Genomic DNA, 21,897 nt, shown 5'->3' on the forward strand with positions numbered 1-21,897 from the left:
GGCATCAAGATATCAAATGGCACTGTGCGCAAAGTACTTCTTTACAGTGCTCAGAAGCAAAGTTGTCACTTTGACGACTAACATCCACTTGACCCAAACCAGGGTCTCTCTGACGGTGGCGTGAGAAGTGTGGACAGTGAGTAAGGAAGAGTACAGAAGAAGCCCTGCATTGGATTGATGGTGTTGGGGAAGAATATAGAAAATGCCCTGGGCTGCCAGAAGGAAGAACTCTGGGAAGAAGTATAGCCAGGGTGCTCCTTAGAAGGAAAAATGGGGAGAGTTCATGCTGGGTACTTTGGGGATGTTATCTGGAGGGAGCCATCCCGGAGAAGGGCATCGTGCTCGATAAAGCAGAAGGCCGTCGAAGAAGCGCCTCGAGGAGATGGGCGGGCTCCAGCGTAAGCACAGTTGTGAGGATGGCGCCAGACCGGTCAGAGGTGCGTTCTGTTGTACGCAGACTCTGTGAGCTGGAAATGACTCGAGGGAGCCCAGCAAGCACGACCCAAAGCACCGCTAGCCTCAGGAATGTGCACATCCTACTTGTGCACAGAGAGCCTTTCCCTGAATCTGCCTGAGGTCCCCTTGCACCTGGGAGACACTCCACTGTCTCTAAGGAGGCTTCCCCGGCCCCTCTACAGCACTCACTGCACCTACCTGTGCAACAAAGTGCAGAAGGTTCATCCCGGGCTTATTAGCTTTTGTGTCTGCCAGTTTGAGCAAAGACGACAGTTTGAATCCCACGGCATTGCCAGCACACCCTCCCTGAGGAAGACACGTCGAAAGCAAAGAGTTACACGTCTCCTTGGAGACACAGATATCCAAGTGGGAAAATGAAAGCGTTTTTATAGTTCTAATTTGACTCACTGCGTTCATGATATTCCCAGCCTGGAGCACCAAGTGTAGGACGGAGTGGAGGCCGTCACATGACATCAACTCTGCGAGAAGAGCACACGGCAGCGGCTTAGAGCAGGGCGCAGCTCACACGGCGCAAAGGGCAATCAGTGGCTGCGGGCGAGCTTATGAGCGTCTGCGCAAACGCGGACCGCTATCTGACTCAAAGGCTGAAAGAAATGAAGCGCCAGCTTCTGCAGCACATCTAACACACCACTTGCTCCTGGGACACCTTGGCCTAGTCTTTAACTGGGAATCAGATGTGTTTGACCCTTGGATCTCTCACCAAATACTTCAGGGATGGAGCTTTCCAAAGAGTGGAAAACACAAAAACCTAATGCAAAGGCAGGAGAATGTGTTACACCTTAAAAAAATGTATGTTTCAGCAGCCGTTTCTTGAATTTTTCCCTCTCTAGTCAATAGCTTCTTACACTTTATATTTACAGACTGTGAGAACTGATAGAGAATATCATCTTGTTTAGCCAGAGAGTTCGAAGTTGGATTTTTAAAAAAGGATAAGAGGATATATCAATGGTTTACAAAGCACTAACCCTTGGGACCCGGTGATCCTTTCTATTTGATTCCAAGCTGCATGTTTCTTTTGGGTTGGCTTAAGCATTAAAAAGAAAAGAAAAAAATTCGTAATATATTGGGCAAACTAGTTTTTAAAACACCAGGGTTTTCTTTAACACCTACGTAAAGAAATAATAATTTTTGTGTTTGACAAGCTAAAAAAAAACACACCCTGATAATCAAAATTACAATCTATGCAACAACTTGTTGCCTAAGACACATTTCAAGGTAATATACATCTCCTTTGAGCCTGGTACTACTTTCAAAGTATTCTTTATTTGGCTCATTGCCTAGTTTACGCTATCTAAGAAGGCCAGGTCTGAAGGGTAAGCAGATAAGAAGCCGCTTCCACCAAGCCCACACGTTTGCCCTACTCGATGCAAACACCTGCTTTCCTCTGTGGCTGTCCAGGAGCGGGCCATCCAGACCAAGGTGCAGGGAACATGAGGAACAGCCACTACTTGGCACAGAGACGAGGTCTTAGTCCTTAGCCTCCCTCTAAAAATGGTGAAAGTGTGAAGGGGGAACAACTTCATGCCAACACAGGGCAGAGCAAATACGCAGGAACCCCAAACGGGCAGAAACAACACTGCACCCGGGACTCGAACCCCAGACGCCAGCCTGCACGGAGGGAGGCCAGCCGCGAGTGTGAGAGGAAGGAAGCCAGGGGAACTGGCCTCGGAGATGAGAAGAGGGCCTGCCCGCTCACTCTGCGCTGCCAAAGGCAGGAGCAGAACTCCGGAACCCAGGGGAGAAGACCCTGCAGCCTTTCTGCCGGCAGTCTGTCCAAACTGGGCAAAAGAGCAATGACCGAGTTGGGCACAGAAATGAAAATGACCCACTGGCCCCTCTCAAAATTAAATAGCCCACCCGTAGAAGTGGGTGGGAGACAGGGCCACGGGGGACCAAAGAGACAATTCCTGGGAGAAGTCAGGGGCTTCTGTACAAGCCGGGTCCCAGCACATGGCAGGGAAGAGAATGGGGCCCAGAGCTCAGGCGTGGTGCTTGCACCTGTCATTTTCATTAGCTGCCACTGAGTCAGCCCCACAGGCTGCTGGTGACCCCAGGCCGAATGGAACCAATGCTGCCTGGCCCCACGCACCCCCACAAGCCATTGTGGGAAGGACCGAGCTCTGGGGTTTTCATGGGCTGATTTTTGGAAGTCAGCTGTCAGGCCCTCCCCCCCCCCCCCCACCAGCTTGCCTTACGTCTGGAAGCTCCTCTGAAGCTCTTCCAGCATCAGAGCTACACACAAACCTCCACGGACAGACGGAGCGGCTGTGGCTGCCGTGCCGTGCCAGGAACCCAAGCGGGTCACATGCAAGGAAGATGAGAATTCTACCACTGACCCAATGCTCCCAGAACTCTCGCCCCCCCACCCCCACTCACACACCACAAGCAGAAAGCCAGCCTCGACTAAAGCAAGACACAGTCGCACCAGACAAAACCACTTTGAAGCACGAGACACAATACAACTTTTATAAGAAGATAACGTACACGTTAACATTCAGTAGAGGAAAAGAAATTTAAAGGTAAACAAATAAACCTTAAACGCCATCCCCTAGTGACATCTCATAGCTCTTTATGAGCTCTAAGAGAGATGGGGCCTTTCCATTTCTAATTTCCATGGAATATTTTTAATCGACGGTTAATAGAAGTACATGCATGGGAGAGCGTGTTTACTTACCTTTTATAGCCGTTATTAAGAACATTATATCTGTGTATAAAGATGAGCAGGAAGGTAAGAATTCCTTCTTTAGCACCATGGCTTCAATCCGAAGTGAGTAGCTGAAAGATACATAAAATATCGCTGTAGAACTTACTATCAGTAAAGTAAAGGCCATACTCCGTGGAGAACAATGATCAATGACTGTATCCTTACTTGGGCACCTGAATTAAGCAGTGCATGAAAGAGTCTGCCAGCGACAGCTTGGACACATCTCCACTAAATGTTTTTAATTTCTTTACCTAAAAGACAAATGAGAAGGAAGGGGGGGGGGGATGATTGAGGATTAAATTTAACATTACTTTAAATTTCATGTTCGATGTCTTTAAAAAAAAGCAACAGAACTTAGGTGCCACATTAAATGGATAAAAACGCAGGGTCAAGAAGAGACAGTAAAGGAAATCGTCACATCGACTACTGTCCACTGTGGTCTGCCACAGAGCAGGCCTGCCCATAGAGTTTCCAAGGCAGTGATCTCTATGGAAACACACGGTCATGTCTTTCTGCGGTGCCCAGTTGCCGGACGTGAATGGCTGACCTTCCAGTTAGCAGCCAACTGCTGAGGCAACATGTCACGGGACTCCCAAAGCAAACAACGAAACCCACTGCCACTGAGCTGAATCTGACTCTAGTGGGAGCAGAAGGCCTCCTGTGTCTCCTACACAGCGGCTGGTGGGTTTGAACCGTGAGCTTTGAGGTTCACAAGCCAATGGTTACTCCACTGAGCCACCAGGGCTCTTTCACTAGGGCCCAGTCCCTTTACTTATCAGAGAGCTAGGGCCACCAGAATCCTCAGAGCTGTTAGTGTAGTGAAGAACCGCAAAGGAATCAAAAAATGAAAATTGTCTGTAAGCAGTCACCTGGAAGAGAAGATTACTGTTTGGGAGAAAAACAAAGGCGGGGGGGGGGCTCGGGGGGAGACAGGGGAGGGGAACTGGGTAGTCATTATAATACAATTCTTTGAGTTGAAGTGAAAAAGCCCTATACTGGAGCATGTTTGTTATAAAATACTTGTAGTGGGGTCTAAGGTCTAAGAGTTAGCCCTCCTCTCTGTCCTTCCTTATCTAGAATGGCTTCCTAGGCAGGGACTCATGTGTCCCCAGGAGAGGACATGCTGGCCCGTCCACAGGAGGATGAGAAGAAAAACTGATAAGGCAATGGCAAGATCAATGTCAACACTGCTCCTCGGACAAGGACAGATACTAAAATAGTATATATAGTGGGATCCCATTTCTGCAAATGTTTGCACGTGTCTCGTGTCCCCCGGCCCTCCACAAACGCAAACTCCCTAAAACGAACTGAGAGGATAATACAAGAACACCTGCAATTTCTCTAGGTGATCGGCAAGCCAACAAGCTGGTGCTGAACAGTTCAACAGAATCCACTTGGGGAACGGAAAAACACATGCAAAATTTCCTGTGCTTGCAGAAAAATAAACAACAACAAACCCTCAAACTCACTGCCATCAAGCTGATGCTGATTCAGAGTGACCCTATAGGGCAGGGTAGAAGTGCCCTGAAGTGTCCAGGGCTGTCGCTCTTCACGAGAGTCAGAAAGCCCGGTCTTTCTCCCTTGGAGCTGGCAGGTGGCTTTAAACTGCCGGGCTTCCAGTTAGCAGCCCAAAGTGTAAGAACGACGTCACCGGGGGGAATCTGACATGGATATATAGCCAAACAGCTTCCAGGCTGATGTGGGGCAAAGAGGTCCCCACAACCCACCGAAACAGTTCTCATGCAACTTGACACAAAGGCTGGATCAACCTCCTGGCAAGAAAAGTTCAAGTGCACGCCAATAGACTCTTCCCTTAGCAACTGCTTTATGGTAAGAATGCAGGCGAAGTATACTTTACTGTTGTTATCAGCTAACCGCTGCGCAGCCAGCACTTTCCACTGTTTGTCATTCTTCATAAAGCTGGCTAGCATTCTCATAATAATAACATGGTGCCTAAGTCTCTCGAAAAATAGGAAATGACACTCCAGAAATACTATAACAGAGAACCTGAGAAGATCCATAAACTAGAGTATCATGGAAAATACTTGAAAATAAAAAATACAATAATGCAAATTCACCCTCGAGATGACATTTTTATTTTAATGGACAGAAGACGGCCATGTATGGAATTACATTATTTCCTCTCCCTTTGAGCAGCCTAAGACTGAATGTACCGTTTTTAGCTGTACTAAATTTATGAGCAGAAGTGACTTTAACTTAGCCAAACGCAAGCGAGTGCCTGGTTTTGAAACTAAGACACCCATGGGGTGAATTTTGCTCCCTGCTCAACAATTTACTATATATGGGCAGGGGCACACGGAGGGTACGCCTTCTATAATGTTGCTGAAGTCACAGCCCAGCTTTCAGTGCAAAGCATAAGAACAGCTCATGCAAAGGAAACTTGGTAAATATTTCTATTAGGCATTAGACTAAACTGCAACTGAGCAGTGATTAATACCCTTCACTCAGTTAGAGGGCTGACAATGTTTATGGATTTCAAGGGAATGGTGTTGGAAAGATACGACTGAATTTAAAGGCATTTGCACAGAACTCGACTCTTCTTTCAAAGTAAGATTTGTGTGCACTCAGAGGGGTTACTGTGCTCTGCAGTGGCAGAGGAGCAAGACCAAGAAGTGAGCAAGTCCTGCACTTACTCTGCATTCTCATCCTTGTTATCAGCCAGCATGCATTAGCTTTGTGGGGCATAGTTTTCCTGGCTGAGCCAAGTGAGCCCGGTTATGACAGTGGCTGGGCCCGGTTTCTGCCTTCCCTGCAAACAGCATACTCCTTAAGATTCTCAGACACCCATCCTAGCAAGCAGACCTCCTCCATTCGTTCATTCCACTCACATGGCCATGCAATGACAGGATTTCCCACAAACATGCCCACCCAATAGACCACGAGCTCCCTCCTCATCAGGCCCCTCTGGGTAGTAATCTAAATAAACATGGTTTTAAACACCAACAACAAACCCCCCCTCACTGCCATCAAGTTGACTCTGACTTATATAGTGATCCGATAGGATAGGGTGTAATTGTCGCTGTGTGGTTCCAAGACTGTAACTCCTATGGGGATAGAAAGCCTTGTCTTTCCCCTGCAGCGCAGCCCTAGGCCACCAAGACTCCTAACAAAGATGATAGCCCATTCTGACTCCTGGTGACCGCACCTGTGTAAGCGTACAATGGTGCTCCATAAATCTCAACTCTCTGACACCCTGCCGATCCCAGCTCCTCGTGATCCTGAGTAGAACTGCTCCTGTGAGTTCCCAAGACTGTAAATCCTTACAGAAGTAGACAGCCTCGTCTTGTTTCTGAGGAGCAGCTGGTGGTTTCGAACTGCTGCCCTTGTAGTTAGCAGCCCAATACATAACCTGCACACGTGCAGGCCTTTGTGCTCCTTAGAGTTGATTTTCCAGAAGACCACCAAGCCTTTACTCTGAGGTGCCTTCCCCTTCGCAGCATGTTGACTGTTGGTACCACCCGGGGGTTCTCAAGTCCACCAAAAATCCACCACACTGCCCTCAGGTCAACGCCAACTCATCATGACCCTTATATCACCATAACTATAAAGCTTTACAAGAGAAACAGCCTCATCGTCCGCCCTCAGAGCGGCTGGGGTTGCTGGGTGGGAACCGGCAGCCTTGCAGTTAACAGCCCAGTGCTTACCTATCAGCCTGGAAATGCCCAGAGGCAGCAAGGCAACCGGCTTCTCAGAAAAAGATATTCTACCACCTTACAACCCCGTGTCCATAGCATGAAGACCCAAAGGAAGGACATGCTAAGCCGGGGGAAGGGCGTGGGGCTCCCTGTGATCTGGCTCCTGGCTCCTTCTCAAGCCTCCCACAGCCAGGCCCCCTCTGGACATGCTGCACACTGGCCTCTATTCAGAGCACTGTTTGTGGGTCCCTCCTTCTTGGGGGGGGGTGCTGTTCGTGGGTCCCTCCTCCTTGGGAAGGCTTAACCAGGGGTTTGAAGACAGGAACACACTTGTCAGATGAAACGTTTGTGGTGGGGGAGGGCAAAGGCACTAGTGAAAACAAATTCACTTCCATTGGCTCGTTAGCCGTGACCTCGAGAGGGGCTTGTTGGTGTCCCTGTGTGGGTCTGAGTGCTGTTGGGAGCAGTGTTCTTCGAGGGACACTCACAGCACAGCGCTGGCATAGCAGAGGCTGGGGCTGCGCAGGCTGGGAGGCCAGCCTGGCTCAAGGGGCAATTTTGACAACCTTTGCCCTTCCACCCTCCGAGAAAGGTGGTGGAGAGGATCAGAGAAACCTGCCCCAGGGTCAGACAATCTCGGGTTCAAGTCCAAGCCTCTCAGCCACTGCCCACCAGTCAGGGGCGCACCACAAGCCGTTGGCAGCCTGCATGAGCCTCCCATTTCTTATCTGCAGATGGAGGGCCTCTTGTATCATTGTGAAGATTCAATGGGAAGACACAGAAGATAAGAAACTGCTGACCTTCTGTGTACTTAGCTCACCACTGAAAACTGTGAATACATTCTCTCGCCTGATTACATTTTGCCCTGTAGAGAGGCTGGAACAAGGCGCCTTGGTGGTGTAGTGGTTACGCATTGGACTGCTAACTGCCAGGTTAGCAGTTCAAAACCAGCCACTGCTCAAGGGAACAATGAGAATTTCTACTTCCATACAGAGCTGGAGTCTCAGAAAGCCACAGGGCCAGTTCTACCCTGTCCTATAGGGTCCCTGTGAGTCAGCATTGAGTCTGTTTTATGAGCGAGAGCTGGGAACTTGGAGACACTTGGCTGGGTCCTCTCTTGGGCTGCATATGAGCAAAGAACATTACACCACAAGCCTAATATGCAGTTACACACACTTGTGCGATGATTAGCATATTCGGCCACATTCCTAGACCTCCTCCTTGGCCTCGATGCAACCTTCTGTCCTCCACCCAGAGACCCAAAGGCTCTTGGGTCTGGCTGGTGCCAGAGGCCACACAGCCTCAGAGCAGAGCCAGGCTGTCCCTACAGCACGCCTTCCTCCCTGGTGGCCTCTGCCCACTGAGCCTCCCTCTGGCCGAGGGGCACCAGGTGGGAGTTGGGGAGGGGGCTGGGGAGCGGCTCGGGCTGCCCGGGGGACTGAGGGTGTTCCTGCAGGAAGCTGCCTGATGCGTGGAGGGCGTGGTACACTGGAGCCCAGTCAGGAATCGGAACAAAGACAAGCGTGGCCAAGCAAGTCAGATTCACACGGAGGCTGACCCTGCTGCAGGAGGGTGATGGGGGAAACAGCTGGGCCAACCTTTCATCTCAGCAGGACCCGGTCGCTGGGGTTGGCCAAGTGTCTGTCTGGATGAGAAGGCGCCTCTGACTCGGGCATCACTTGGGCGGGCTCTCGTCATCATGCTGCCAACACAATTCCCTTTGACTGGCACACCACACGCAGCTCAGAACAAGGCTCTCCAACTCGGGACAGGGTGCGCAGCTCATTGGCTCTGTGCCGCCCACTCTCCAGCAAAGATCTCTCCATCTCCCACAGCCCTGGTCGGCCCTAGCCACCTCTGAGCTTTCAGTGAGAAATGAAAACATCGAAAAGGCTCTTTCCCATCTCCTCAAGCTGGCAGCTCCCCCAGGGACTCGCTTGCTAAAAAATTTAGTTAGACAACAGAGCGGTTAGAGCGGAGCCTTTGCCGGCGCATCATCCCATCAGACCCCCCATCCCCCGCCCTCGGAAAGGGTGAGGTCGGTGCTGGAGGAGTCATGGGGAAGGAAGCCCGAGCAGAAATCAGATTCCAAGAGCTGCTTCATCGTTTTCAACTCAGCTTGAATTAATCTCAACAGATCTGAATGAAAGTTTCTGGAACCTCATTCTTTACCTAAAACAAAGATGCCAGATGCTGGCTGCCCTGTGTGGCAGAGCCAGGGTCAACGATGATCTAATGTACCTCTGTCCTGGAGGAAAAGGTACTTCAGGATTCTTCACTAACATTAATGAGCTCCAGTAATTAATCATGGCTGAGGTCAACTATACTTGATTTGAAACGGAAAACTCAAATGTATAGAGAGAGTCTCGGGCTATTAAACAAACTTAGCGAATCAGTTAACCACTAAGACCCTGAACTTGACCTTTTCATATTAATCAACCCAAAAGGAAAAAGGGATAAATATTTTTCTCTTGCTTGTTACTAAAGGTCCTGAAAATCGGCTTCCATGGATTACCCTCTGGGAAGAAGAGAGCTTTGAGAGGGGGAAGGATAGCAGCAAGGTTCCAATATCTAAATGTGTGTAAGTAAGCCCATGGTTGATGTCATTTCTCAGTGAGTTGTTTCAAGATTAACTGCTCAGAAATGAGCAATAATAATTTTGGAAGGCTTGGGACAACTGCTGTTCTGTTTTTTTCCGAATAATCTTCTAATCATTTAACAGCTGAATTGACTCGGTCTAGGAATAAAAACATTTTTTAAATGGTGTTTTTTCTTTAGAAAATAAACAACACACACACGCACACATACACACAAACTACAAAACAACTGGGTTCACCAGAGGCAAAGATCATCCATCATCGTAGGACAGGAACACAAACTAAAATGTATTAAGACCCATGTGCAAAGTACCAGGCTAGATGTGTATCTGGGATTTAATCATCTTGACAATTACTTATAATGAGGGAAGCAAGCATCAGTATCCTCGCTTCACAGGGAGGAACTACAGGTCACGGGCAGTAAGAGGCTTGCCCACATTTCTGATAAGGGTGCAGCTCCCATTGGAACACAGTTGCTGAGAGCACACCCTGTGAGTCGTTTCAGGGCACTGAGTGGGCAGACAAGGTCCTTCCCTAACAATGACATTTTTATCCTCGCCCCCTAACATCTAAAACGCCTGCACCAAATCCCTTACCTCTTCCGACTCTGGCAAAAGTTTCAGGACCTCTCGCAGTGTCTCCGCTCCGTAGTGCTCACTCCTGCCTTGATGGATATCTTCCACAATGGACCGAGGAGACCTTGAAAGGATCGTTAGCCAGATTCGGTTTCATGGTGCTGCGGTGCCAACAGAGAACCAGCCACCTCCACCCTCCTTCCCATGCCACCTTCTCCCCAGCCTGCTGGGCAGTGTATGCTCACACCACCATGGGCACTGCCAGGGCAACATGGGGTCCTGAACACCGAGGCCCCCGGGACCCTGAAACCCTGCAGGCGTCCCAGAAACGGTGACAGCATCAGCGACCACTAGAAGCCTTCTTTGAGAGGACAGAATTCCGCTTGGTGTCACCCGAGCCCCTGCAGAGCCTTCCCACCCAAAACACCCAAGCTAAATAGCTGTGGGACTCACCGGTCCCAACCTGGCGCACCAGGGGCTTTGCTAGAGAGGAATCTATCAATGCCCTGAGGTGGCAGGTTTGAATGGACACCCCGGAGCAACCTAGCCTGAGCATGGGGGCAGGGAAGTCTGTTTCCATGAAGGAAAACTGCACGAGGTGACAGGCTCCTGAGGATTCCTTGAGTCCCACACTGCAGGAGGGTTTCACTACGTGAGGAATGACTTTCACTCACACAGGGGCCTGAGTTTCAGTTCAGTCACACACACACACACACACACACACACACACACACACACACACACACACACACGCCATGATGCTGACAGCACAGGGAGAAGCCAAGCAGTAAATACGTGCAAAAATCTTACTTCTTAAATTGCTTAAGAAAGATTCCAATGTTCATGCTCCGTTTTGCATCCAAGATTGTAATCTGGGGGGGAGGTGGAGAGAGACAGAGATTATTTAAGTGCAAATAAAGAGTTGGATGGACACCCCCTTACAGAAGGGTCACGGGGAGGAGATGAGCCAGTCTGGGTACAGTGCAGCAACAATGAAACATACAACTTTCCTCTAGTTCTTAAAAGCTTCCTTCCCCCACTATCATGATCCCAATTCTACCTTACAAATCTGGCTAGACCAGAGGATGTACAGTGGTGCAGATAGAAACTGGAAACAGGGAATCCAGGGCGGATGAACCCTTCAGGACCAGTGGTGAGAGTGGCGATACTGGGAGGGTAGAGAGAGGGTGGGTTGGAAAGGGAGAACCGATTACAAGGATCTACATGTGACCTCCTCCCTGGCAGATGGACAACAGAAAAGTGGGTGAAGGGAGACATTGGATAGTATAAGACATGTAAAAATAATAATAATTTATAAATTATCAAAGGTTCATCAAGGAGGGTATGGTGGGGAGGGAGGGGGAAAAGGAGGAGCTGATACCAAGGACTCAAGTAGAAAGCAAATGTTTTGAGAATGATGATGGCAACAAATGTACAAATGTGCTTGACACAATGGATGGATGTATGGATTGTGATTAAGAGTTGTACAAGCCCCAATACAATGATTTTTAAAATAAAGAGTTGGAGGAAAGAACACAATTAAAACCTATTCAAGCAGAAAACTAATTTATAAAAGAAAAACTTCCCAATATGTAGGTCTGGTGATAACAGATACATATGATATCATTTTCTGGGTATCAAAGTAAGTTAAAATAGGATCATCTTCCCAAATTTCTTCATTGATATTCTATTTCCTTAGCTGCAATCTTTACGTGTTTTTAACCTGTGTAATTTCCAACATATAATGCATATTTAACTTCTGCTCAACTTTCCTTTTGGATGAAAGTTTATAGTGCAAACTGGCTTTCTGTTCAGCAGTCAGTCTCATTTTGATTCCTGACCATGAGTGCAGCCTCCACAGCATAAAAGCCCTCCCTCCTGGTGTTTTACCATTTCCATCCTCTGCCCTGTCCCTTTCTGCCTTCTGAGCTTGATCCCTGGGCAAATACTGCCCTCTGATCCGCTGTGGCTGGTTGTTCTGGAAAGTGTGTCCCTCCCTGGTTCTCTTGTTCACTTTCTATGTCTGTGGACTGTCTGACAAAGCTGAACCATGGGACTTCAGCTCCAGACTTGAAAGGTGCCTAAGGGCCATAGCTTGGGGAGTCCACTGGTCTCAATCAGACCAGTAAGCCTGGTTTTTGCTATGACTTTAAATTATAGTCCACAGTTTTCTCCCACTCTATCTAGGGCCTCCAATTGTGCTCAGCACTGGTAGCCGGGCACCATCTAGTTCTTCTGATCAAAGGCTGTGCTTCTTGTGGTCCCTGCTTCTACTTGTCTTTGACTTTCTTCACGATTTTTGGTTCTAGGTCAGGAAAGATCCATAGCTGCAACTTAGTATTTACATTGTCTTTAATTTCGTGATTTCCTCTTAGAATGAGATAGCCCAAACTTAAAGACCACAACTTGGAACTAGATCTCCTAGCCTAGCAGGAATCGTAGTAAGCCTTGAATGACAAAGCGAAAAATAAATGCAAAGGTACTGTAGGGAGCCCTAATGTTGGACATAAAAGAGAAGCTGCCACCCTTTGTGGTGCTGGCGAAGAATACTGAAACTCCATGGAGGTGAGGATGGAGAGATACGGTCTCGTGCACTTTGCACATGTTATCGGGAGAGATCAGTCCCTGGAGAAGGTATCATGCTTGGTCAAAGAAGGGCAGAGAAAAAAGGGGAAGGCCATCGAGGAGACAGACTGGCACAGTGGCGGCAACAATGGGCTCAGGTGTAACAACCATCCTGAGGATGGGGCAGGACCGGGTGGTGTTTTGTTCTGTTGCATATTGGGTGGCTTTACGTCAAAACTGACTCAAGGACACCGAACAACAACAACAGCTGTCATTTTCATAAATGTCACAAAACCCTCGATTTCTTTTCTAAAAGCAATCTCTCTTAAAAAACAAACAAACCTATAGGCAGTAGTACTTTTAGGAAGGAGCGTGAAAGCAGCCTGTACTTTATTTACTCACTCAGAAAGGGACTCTTGTGCTACATTCCACTAAGCCTAGGATACGCATATTTTGCACACGAACGTCTCTGAGATTGGGCGGCATCTTGGGTTGATCAGTTATTCCAGTGGCCCATCCAAACGTGGATTTTGACTGTAGTAGATTTTGACTGCTCACCCTATACAATCTGGAAGGGTTTTTTTTAAATCTATTTTTAAGAATTGAACTGAACTTTGTCTTTTTTTAAAAAAATACAGAAGCCTATTATTTCTCTGAAGTAAATATCCAGGATGTAGGGAGTGCAGATAACGTTACACTTGCTGTCATGTTTTCCACTTGTTTTTTGGTACAGGGAAACTAGCTCAAACAGGAATGCTGTTATAATGTCCTTCCTTTCCTAATGTATGCTATTCATTGGAAACAAAAGGGACTCCGGTTTCAGACTAAATTCCTGATTTCCGTGCCTGCTTCTAAGTTTATAAGCGTGCTCAGAAGCATCAAGGTTGTTAACCGCTGTTAATGTCATTTCTTGGCTATAAGGTTAAATTTTCACGAGTATGGTTGCCTTCTTTTGAAGACTAATCTTAAACAACCACATTATTTACTAACCCAGGGGTTCATTTCATGTTAACACAGTCACCTGCCAGCCATAAAATAAACTCCGAAGTGAAAAGGGCAGCCGCCTCATTGGAATCCCACACAGGGATTCAGTTCAAGTTCAGTGTGAAGGGGGAGGGGGGGGGCGAAGAAAGAGGGGGGGGGAACCTGTCCAACAACACCCTGTAACAAAGAAAGAGGGCTCTCAATTTATTGGGACAGAAAGCCAGGGGTTTATTATGATTCGTGACTGGGAAGGCCACAAGAAAGAACACGCGTAAGGCTGGATCTGAATACACATGTACCAAGGGCTGACTGTGCGCTCAACTTCCGGGAAAATAAGCTGCTTGATCTTTCGCTCAGGAAACTGCCACCCTGTGCTACATTTAACTTCTGACTACAGCACCGTCCCACACATGCCCACAGCCCACGACCTGTTCCCATCTTCTTCACCCCTGCCCCCCGGCTGGGACTTTTCGAACATCTGATCTAGGTCCACAATTACTGTTGGGAAAGTAATGGAGAAAATCCCTCTGGTTTTTGACAGCTAAGACGTATTTGCTATTCGACAGGTAAGAAATCCAACCCGAGAGGCCATTTTTCAAATGTTCAAAGCGTTACCGGGTTAAAACACTGGCCTGGGCCTCTCAGATCCCTCCTGAGTCTCTGTGCTGTGAGTTTGGATGTGGCAGCGCTTCGTAGCAGGAGCCCTGGTGGTGTGTGGGTTACGAGATGGGGTGCCATCCTCAAGGTCAGCAGTTAGAAACCAGCAGCCGCTCCAAGGGAGAAAAATGAGGCTTTCTACTTCCAAAAAGGGTTACAGACTCAGAAATGTACAAGGGCAGTTCTGCCCTGTCCTGCAGGGTGGCTATGGGTCAGAACTGAGTCAATGTGAGATTTTTTGTTTGTTTGGGGGTTTCCTAAGGACATGGCACAAGTCTCCCCCCCAGTGGAGTGCTTATGGGGATGTTTTTCTAGGGGCGGAGTCAGATTTGTAGAAAGCCATCCACAGGGCCTGGCCCAGTCCCCTGCCGCCCCCACGCGGTGTCTGTGGGATGGTAGATGAGACACCTGCCAGAAGGCTGAGGGCTCCCCTGGTGCTCGGAGTATGGCAGCACCCGTGCAACAGAGAGGCACAGCTGGAACCAACTGTTCTGCCCAGAGCCTGAAGCAAGGCCTCAGACACCATTTACCCACTGAAAGAGGTCAGTAATATCCCCCAAGGAGAGACCTGGGCTGGCCCCAGCCAGGCACCTCACCGGGCAGGCGAAGCCCAGCACCTTGTCTGCACAAAAGGAAACGAGACAACTGATAACATGGGGCCAGCGCCACCCTTCCCCGACCCCCCTGGGCCTTCCTGCCTGGTGCATCAGGAGCCTCCCTCAGAGTCAGGGCACTTGAACCTTGGGCAGCAGTGACACAGGTGTTTGTTAAGAGCTCATTAGAGTGGTTGTCACTACACATGCAAAATGAGCTTATCTTACTTCCCCAGTGCTGGCAGCCTCAGAGCTGGGCAATTAGATAGGAATCTGGGTGGGATGGGTGGTGCAGTGGGAGCCCCGGGAGACTCACTGGCTGCCCGGGCTTTGAAGCCATATGCACCTCACCGGCAGTCAGAAGTGAGCCAACTCGGCCTGGGAATGGGGCCCTGGCACCCTCCCCAGCCCTCCCGGCCAGTCCATCTCTTTCCCCACTGTGAGCTGATGACTCCAGAGGCCCTTGGAGACAGAGGACAATTGTTCCTCTTCTCTGGAGTATCCGGCGGTTCCAATGGCTGACCTTTCAGTGAGCAGCCGAGCACTGAACCACTGCGCCACCAGGAGTCCTTCCATTACAGGCCTGACTTCTCTCTCTGGCGCATCAACCCATTGCTGGTGAACCAAACTCACACATGTGAGGTAATGCATTCTGCTCAATCCGAGGAGGACTGTCCCCAGAGATGTGACAGACACTGCCAGCAGTGGCTCCACAGATGGCCACGTGGCCCCTGGAAGCATGGGGACGGAAGCATTAGGGCCCTTGAGGAGGGCTCTGAATGGCTGCACTGCCCTCTCCCTAAGCCCTCCAGGCAAGCTCTGCTCTCTTCTCCCCTTACAGTTCTTGGCCCTTCCCTAGCCTGGTTTGATGGCCCGGGACGGGGCAGTGGCTCACTGCTGCACACAGGATCGTCATGAGTCAGAACCGACTCGCTGGCACCTACCACCACCACCACCACCACCACCACCACCACCACCACCACCACGCACCAGTCCACTGCAACAGGTGTTGGTTCTTCCGGCAATCCAGGGTGCCTAGCACCATGACTGTACTCGAATGAGTCTACCTCGTCACCTCGTTAACATCCAGATTATAGCAAGTAGTTTAGGTAGATAGGTTTAAGTGATATTGGGTAACACTGTCACATAGCAGAAGTTACCAAGATTGCTTTTCAGTTTCTCTTGCTAAGTCCAACAGAGGGAGAAGTATTTTATATATACTTTTTTAAGCACTGGAATATAATACATGCCATTTCCTTTTCTCATTAGACTCCCTTCTAGAGAACCTGTAACTCAGAGCACTCTGAAAAGAATGTCGAGTTGGAGGTGAATCGGTGTTTCATGAGTTGTTTTTTTTTTATCTCCAATAATGTGTCTTCACTATTGGTAATTATTTCATTATACTAATTTTATTACTTTACTACTGTATTCTTTTCAGGGTAATTTTACCTAAGCATGCAGGGATAGCCACATTTTATCATCTTTTTTCTTTTCCCTACTAATTGTTCTCATTTATTGTTTCAAGTATTGCTCCTTCCCAGTGCCGCCATTCCCAAGGCCAAAAGGCCCCCCATCTTCCTAAAACTCCTCCTGGAGGATAGTGGAACTTGTGTGTAATACTTTATAAGCCCTTGCAAGTATAAGCCAACCACTTACTGACAGGACCTTTCCATGGGAGGTTATTATGTTTTAAGGGGACATAATCTGGTGCTCAGCATGTCCAGATGACGGCCTGTGCTATAACCTGTGGATGCGATGTTTCCAGGCACCGGATCTGTCTCTCGGCTCAGCGGCTGCTTAGGGCTTTCTCCACCAAGCCACATGGGCAGGTGGCAAGGACTGCCCACCTCACACTCTGCTTACTAGCGTGTGCCAAGCAAGACTCATTGCTCAGTTATAACTTCTCTAGAAGGAAGTCCAATGTGAAAAGAAAATGGCATGTATTATGTTCTTGGGCTAAAAAAGAAAAAGTATAGATGCTTCTACTTCTGTCAGATTTAGCAAGAGAAATTGAAAAGAAAAGCATTCTGGATCACCTCTACTATGTGACAATATTACCCAATATCACGTCAACCTAACAACCTAAGCGACTTGCTGGAATCTGATGTTAACGAGGTGACGAGGAAGACTAGTTAGAATACAGTCATGGTGGGTGACACCCACCCTGGTTTGCCAAAAGTACCAACACGTATGTCTTGGAAAAAACTTTCCTTCAGAATGTTCCTTAGTCATGCGGATGGCGGATGGCACGACTTTGTCTCGTGTGATGGAGGTTTGTTCTTAGGACACAGCAGTCTCTGGAAAGGGGCGCCATGTTGAGAAGTGGGGTGGGGGAAAAGAGGAAGCACTTCTAGGAGAGGGACTGAAACGGTGGCAGCTGAAACACAAGTGTGGTGGCGGTGGCGGTGGCGGTGCCGGGCGGCTCGCCTGCGGTCACACATGGGACTCCTCGGAGTCCGGCTGATCCAAGGGCACCTCAGTCCGACCACATGGCGATGTGCTCTTCCTTTCCTGCACGCTGGCTCCCAGATCAGGGCCCACCAGCCTCACATGCAGAGATCCCATGGGGGCAAGAATACAGGGAGTGAGGAAGAAGACTCCTTTAAGTATGCTTGGAAGGCACTGTACATTTTTGCTTCTGCCACCCCTGTCGCTTCCCTCCATCCTGAGGGCGTCTCAAGCTCTCTTTATTGACAAGCATAAGCCAACAAAGGCCCTGTAGGCCCTTCAACTATCCTTTGGTCAAAGTACAATTCTCTGCTCCAAGAAGGATGTCACCCATTCTAATGTGGCCAACTGCCTGCCCCGGGATGTGGGGGTGGGTGCCCGCCGTTACAGGTGCTCTTCTGCATGTCCATTCTGTCTCCACCCATAGTCTCACATCTCCCTGAGGGAGCAGGCCGACTGCATAGTTGGAAGCTGGGGGCCAAGGCCAGTGGGGAGTGCTCCTTTCTATATTGAAAGGACACTGGAAAGGGAGAGGGGGGAGATTCCCCTGAAAATTTCCTTTCCACGTTTATTTCTTAGTTCACACTGGAGCAATTCAATTCCCAGCACCCTCTGCCTTTTCTTTTTTATATCTATGTTCATTTTCTTTGATTGGGGGAAGCAAAACTTGCTCCTGTCCCACAGTTTCTAGGCAGACTGATCTGTGACACGGATTAAAGTGCTCAACGTTCCCATGTTGTCTGTTCTAGCCATTTCACTCCACGGACTCCAACTCTCTGACCTACCCCTTACTATTCTCTACCTTTACAAGAAGTCGGCTCTTGGATCTTTCAACAGGGGTTCATACAAACAGCTTTCAGGGGCCCCAAGGGGGGACGGAGTTAAACAAGCCAGAGTGAGAAAGGCGCTCCAGATTGTTGGCTAAAGAAGTCAATAATGCATAGTGCTCCTGCTTCAAGCCGGGCCCTGACTGTGCCCTCATCCAGTCTCCTCCATCGCTGACCTATTTCCTCTGCTCCTTCACAGCAGAGGACACACACACACACACACACACACACACACACGGCTGGCTTTCTGCTGCTGACTGTGTGTTTTCCTTCCATTTCTGTGTTATATGATAATGTATGACTCTGGGCCTTTGCTTTCTGTTAACGTCTGATAAATGACTAACTGTATTTCTTCTAAAAGGAACACATTTGGAGTTAACTGGGAACTTGGCCCAGGAGTCCTGATGGCGTAGTGGTTACACATTGGGCTGCTAACCTTAAGGTCAGCAGTTTGAATCCACTAGTGGGAAGAAAGATAAGGCTGTTTCCACAAAGAGTTAGAGCCTTGGAAACTCCCAGGGACAGTCCCCTGCTGTCTAGTGGGGTCTCTGTGAGTCAGCACCAGCTGCATGGCAGTCAGGTGGGAGGGAAGGGCTTCCTCTCCATAAAGTCTGTTTAGAAACAAGAGCTCGGCTTTGGCTCTTGGGCATGCTCTGTTCTACAATGGCCATACTTCACTTCAGAGAGCTGCCGCCTGGAGGCCATCTCAAAAACACTTGTTGAAGGCAGCCTGGAGGGGACTCTCTGGGGGAAAGTCATAGGCTGTGGAGTGTTTGATGATGTCAGTTAGCAAAAGACAAAATCACAGGGACCTCCCGTGAATGCCAGAGAACTACCAATCTAATCCAGAAGCTCAGTTTTGCTGTTATTTCAGCACAGACTTACAATTCTGGACTTCAGCAGAATCCTCCACCGGGCGAAACAGCACAGATGTGTGAGAGACAGGACGGAGCTGAGAGGTTATTGAGCCATGGCCCCCAAGGGCCCCCAAGCAGTAGACTCTCTGCATGAGATCGTCCCCCACAGGGCTGTGGGGAGACTGCAGCGCACACCTTCTTTATACCTTCTGGGCACTCGGCTCAAGCCCAGCAGATAAGGCTTTATCTTGTTGAGAGACGCCTAACAGCATTTTGAAGTGTGTGTAAACTTAGTGACAAAGCCCAGAGCAGTTCGTGGAGGGCCGTCCCGCTCCAAGCCCCATCCTTACCTCTTCTCGAGTATCCCTGAAGGATGAATTGAGAGACGCCCCTCTCCTGGACACGGAAGACTTGGCGGTGTTTTCTTGCTGCCCAAAGAGCTCCTCGATGGTCTTCGTATCGATTTGATAGTGCTGCTCGTGTCGGGAGGCCAAGGTCCAGATGTTGGTTTTGCCCCGAACCTGCTCCTCTGGAATGGTCTTCCAAAAAAAGCTTCTCATCCGCTTCTTCCCAAGGTGACTATATCCGTTCATTTGAGGAGGTGGGGGAGGCCCTGGAGGGGGAGGCCCCGGAGGGGGAGGCCCCGGAGGGGGAGGGGGGGCAGGAGGTCCCCCGGGGAGTGGAGGTGGTGGGGGAGGAGGAGAGGAAAGGAGCCCTGCTCCTGAAATCACACATGACGGAGGCGGAGGGGATGGAGCAGGAGCTGGAGGAGCCGCCGGTGGCGGAGTTTGCCCAATCATTAATCCAGCTGCGGCGGCAACATTCCCATTTTCTTTATCACTGAGCAAGGAGACGCAATTCATAACATGCATAGTACTGTTGCCTTCCAAGGAGGCAGTTTCTTGACCTTGGGAAAGCAAACACAAACGCCAAGCTTGTGTTATACTTTTTCACTCATGAGTCTGCTGTCAGAGAAAGAGGAAACGGGGCTTCACGCCATCTTCCAAACCTACAATGAGATAACAAGGTGGAAATCAGGATGGGGAAAAGCAGAAACGCTTTTCTCTTCAAAGGCAAGGTCCTCCCGTAGAAGGTGGATCTCAAAATCAGCGCGGGGCAGCACACCCCAAAGTGCACGAACCGGGACTACACTTTCCGAAATACCAACCCGATTTTGCTGCCTGGCGGCGCTGTCAAAGAAGCAACCATCAGGCCAATTTTGAAAGCCATTCTTAACACGGCACACATAGATCGGGAAGCCACAATCGGTTCGGCAAGTATTGCTCGTCTTATGAATAAGCTATTTGCTCACTAACTGCTTCCTTCTCTCCAGGCAATGGATACCCAACCCGAGGGAAAGCTGCCCAAACTGTAAGGCAAGAGTGACCGTGCCTTCCTCCAGTATGGGCACGTCCCCTACCATTCAGTGGGTCAGAAGGCATCGTCTATCTTGTTCGTCAACAGGCAGGGCATTTGGAGGGAAAATAAGGGCCTAGCCCATTTCCCTGGAATTGGGGCCACCATATTCTTCCTGTAATTGGTGATGTGCTCCCTTCAGCATGGAGAAAAGAGCATGAGATGTGATTCCAGGTAGTCACTCTGCAGACACCACCAGCCTGCCCTCACCCCGTCTGCTTTTTCTGTAAGGCTATTCACCAAGAAGGGACACCCACCCAAGGGAACTCTGTCCGCATGTCTATCCTTTAGCCACGCAGGCAGTAACTTATTTGCATGACTTATGTTTGTAATTAGATTTAAAAGAAAAAAAACCTTAAATTAAAAAAAAAATTTTCATGTTAGGTTGTGATAGGGCCTGGTGGGAAAAAACAGGGACTAGAACACTTTGAGACCTGAAAACAGTTAAGAGGGAAACAGAGGAGTGAGAGACCCCGTACAGGCTGCCAAGCCAGTAGATCCGGGCTAGGAAGAAAGAAGTGAGGGAAGGGGGCTGCTTCTTCCAGATCACAAAATGCCACAGACTTCTGAATGGACCTGTCCTTTTACTGCATCATTGTCAGCACAGCCCATACGTACGAATGTCAACCGATGAACAATGAGGAGAACCAGCACCACTCATACAAACAAGTAAATGTCTGATATAGAACTGTTGGCAGGGCTTCAAAGTTAATCCCACTGTCCCATGGACCTTTCGAAGCACTCTCATCGAGGGAAGCAGAACAGCCTTGGGATGGAGACTCCGCTTGCAACTCCCTGCAGGGGCAACCTGGGCGAGGCAGGCTATCGATCCTGTTTCAGTGTTCTTCTATGAATATCATGGTTTGGCTGGTTAGTGTGAAGATATATGGTTGATACATGCACAGTCCTTACCAGGATGCCTTTCACATCGCTGATAGTCCCAGTAAAAATAAATTGGTAGCAGATGGACATCAGGTTTTCCTTTATTCTCACAGGAGTAATGTGGACTTTAAAATAGATATCAGGTTTATAAACAAAATGTCAAGTGAACCCTGAGTGCTGGGAGCATACCTGTAATGTTTCCATTCCCTTAAGATGTATGAGATTGGTGTTTGTAATGACACTTGATGATCAGCTACTAAATTACCTCTGCATGATCAGAACAACTGTTTCTATGAAACATTCCAATGTTTACAGTTTGAAAAATATCAATGGGTGCGCAGAAAATGGCATTTCCAACCGTTAATTAGATAACTTTTTAAATGGGTAGAAATAAAAAATTTTACCCGAGTAGGCTTCAAGTGTATGTGAGATCCAACTGGCTTTTAAAAGGAATTTTCATAATTATCATTAGGGGCATAACTAGGCTGTTTTCATAGTTGGCATCCCCAAAGCAAATGACTCATTGTCAATTACAGTTTATAGTGATATTTGAACTCTTCTGTTTTCAAGACTGCACAGGTACTGTTGGCAGTTTCTCCTGACCTCCTCTAAAATATTCTTGTACATAAAATATTCCATTTATAGAAGAGTTGCTAATC

The 21,897-nt window shown here is 48.7% G+C and overlaps 1 protein-coding gene across 1 annotated transcript in view; it reads right to left on the reverse strand.

The window, feature by feature from the left end:
• FHDC1 (FH2 domain containing 1) overlaps nucleotides 1-19,935 on the reverse strand; it is a 35,942-nt gene extending 16,007 nt beyond the window's left edge. The window contains exons 1-7 of the mRNA XM_075544797.1: nucleotides 19,291-19,935; nucleotides 10,820-10,881; nucleotides 10,031-10,133; nucleotides 3,347-3,432; nucleotides 3,152-3,252; nucleotides 865-935; nucleotides 655-762 (exon numbers count right to left, since the gene is read on the reverse strand). Coding sequence (XP_075400912.1) covers nucleotides 655-762; nucleotides 865-935; nucleotides 3,152-3,252; nucleotides 3,347-3,432; nucleotides 10,031-10,133; nucleotides 10,820-10,881; nucleotides 19,291-19,812 — 1,053 coding nt within the window. The 5' untranslated portion in view covers nucleotides 19,813-19,935. The remainder of the gene's footprint in view (nucleotides 1-654; nucleotides 763-864; nucleotides 936-3,151; nucleotides 3,253-3,346; nucleotides 3,433-10,030; nucleotides 10,134-10,819; nucleotides 10,882-19,290) is intronic.
• Between the last annotated feature and the right edge of the window lie 1,962 nt (nucleotides 19,936-21,897).

This window comes from Tenrec ecaudatus, chromosome 3 (assembly GCF_050624435.1).
Source record: "Tenrec ecaudatus isolate mTenEca1 chromosome 3, mTenEca1.hap1, whole genome shotgun sequence".
Classification (NCBI taxonomy): domain Eukaryota; kingdom Metazoa; phylum Chordata; class Mammalia; order Afrosoricida; family Tenrecidae; genus Tenrec; species Tenrec ecaudatus.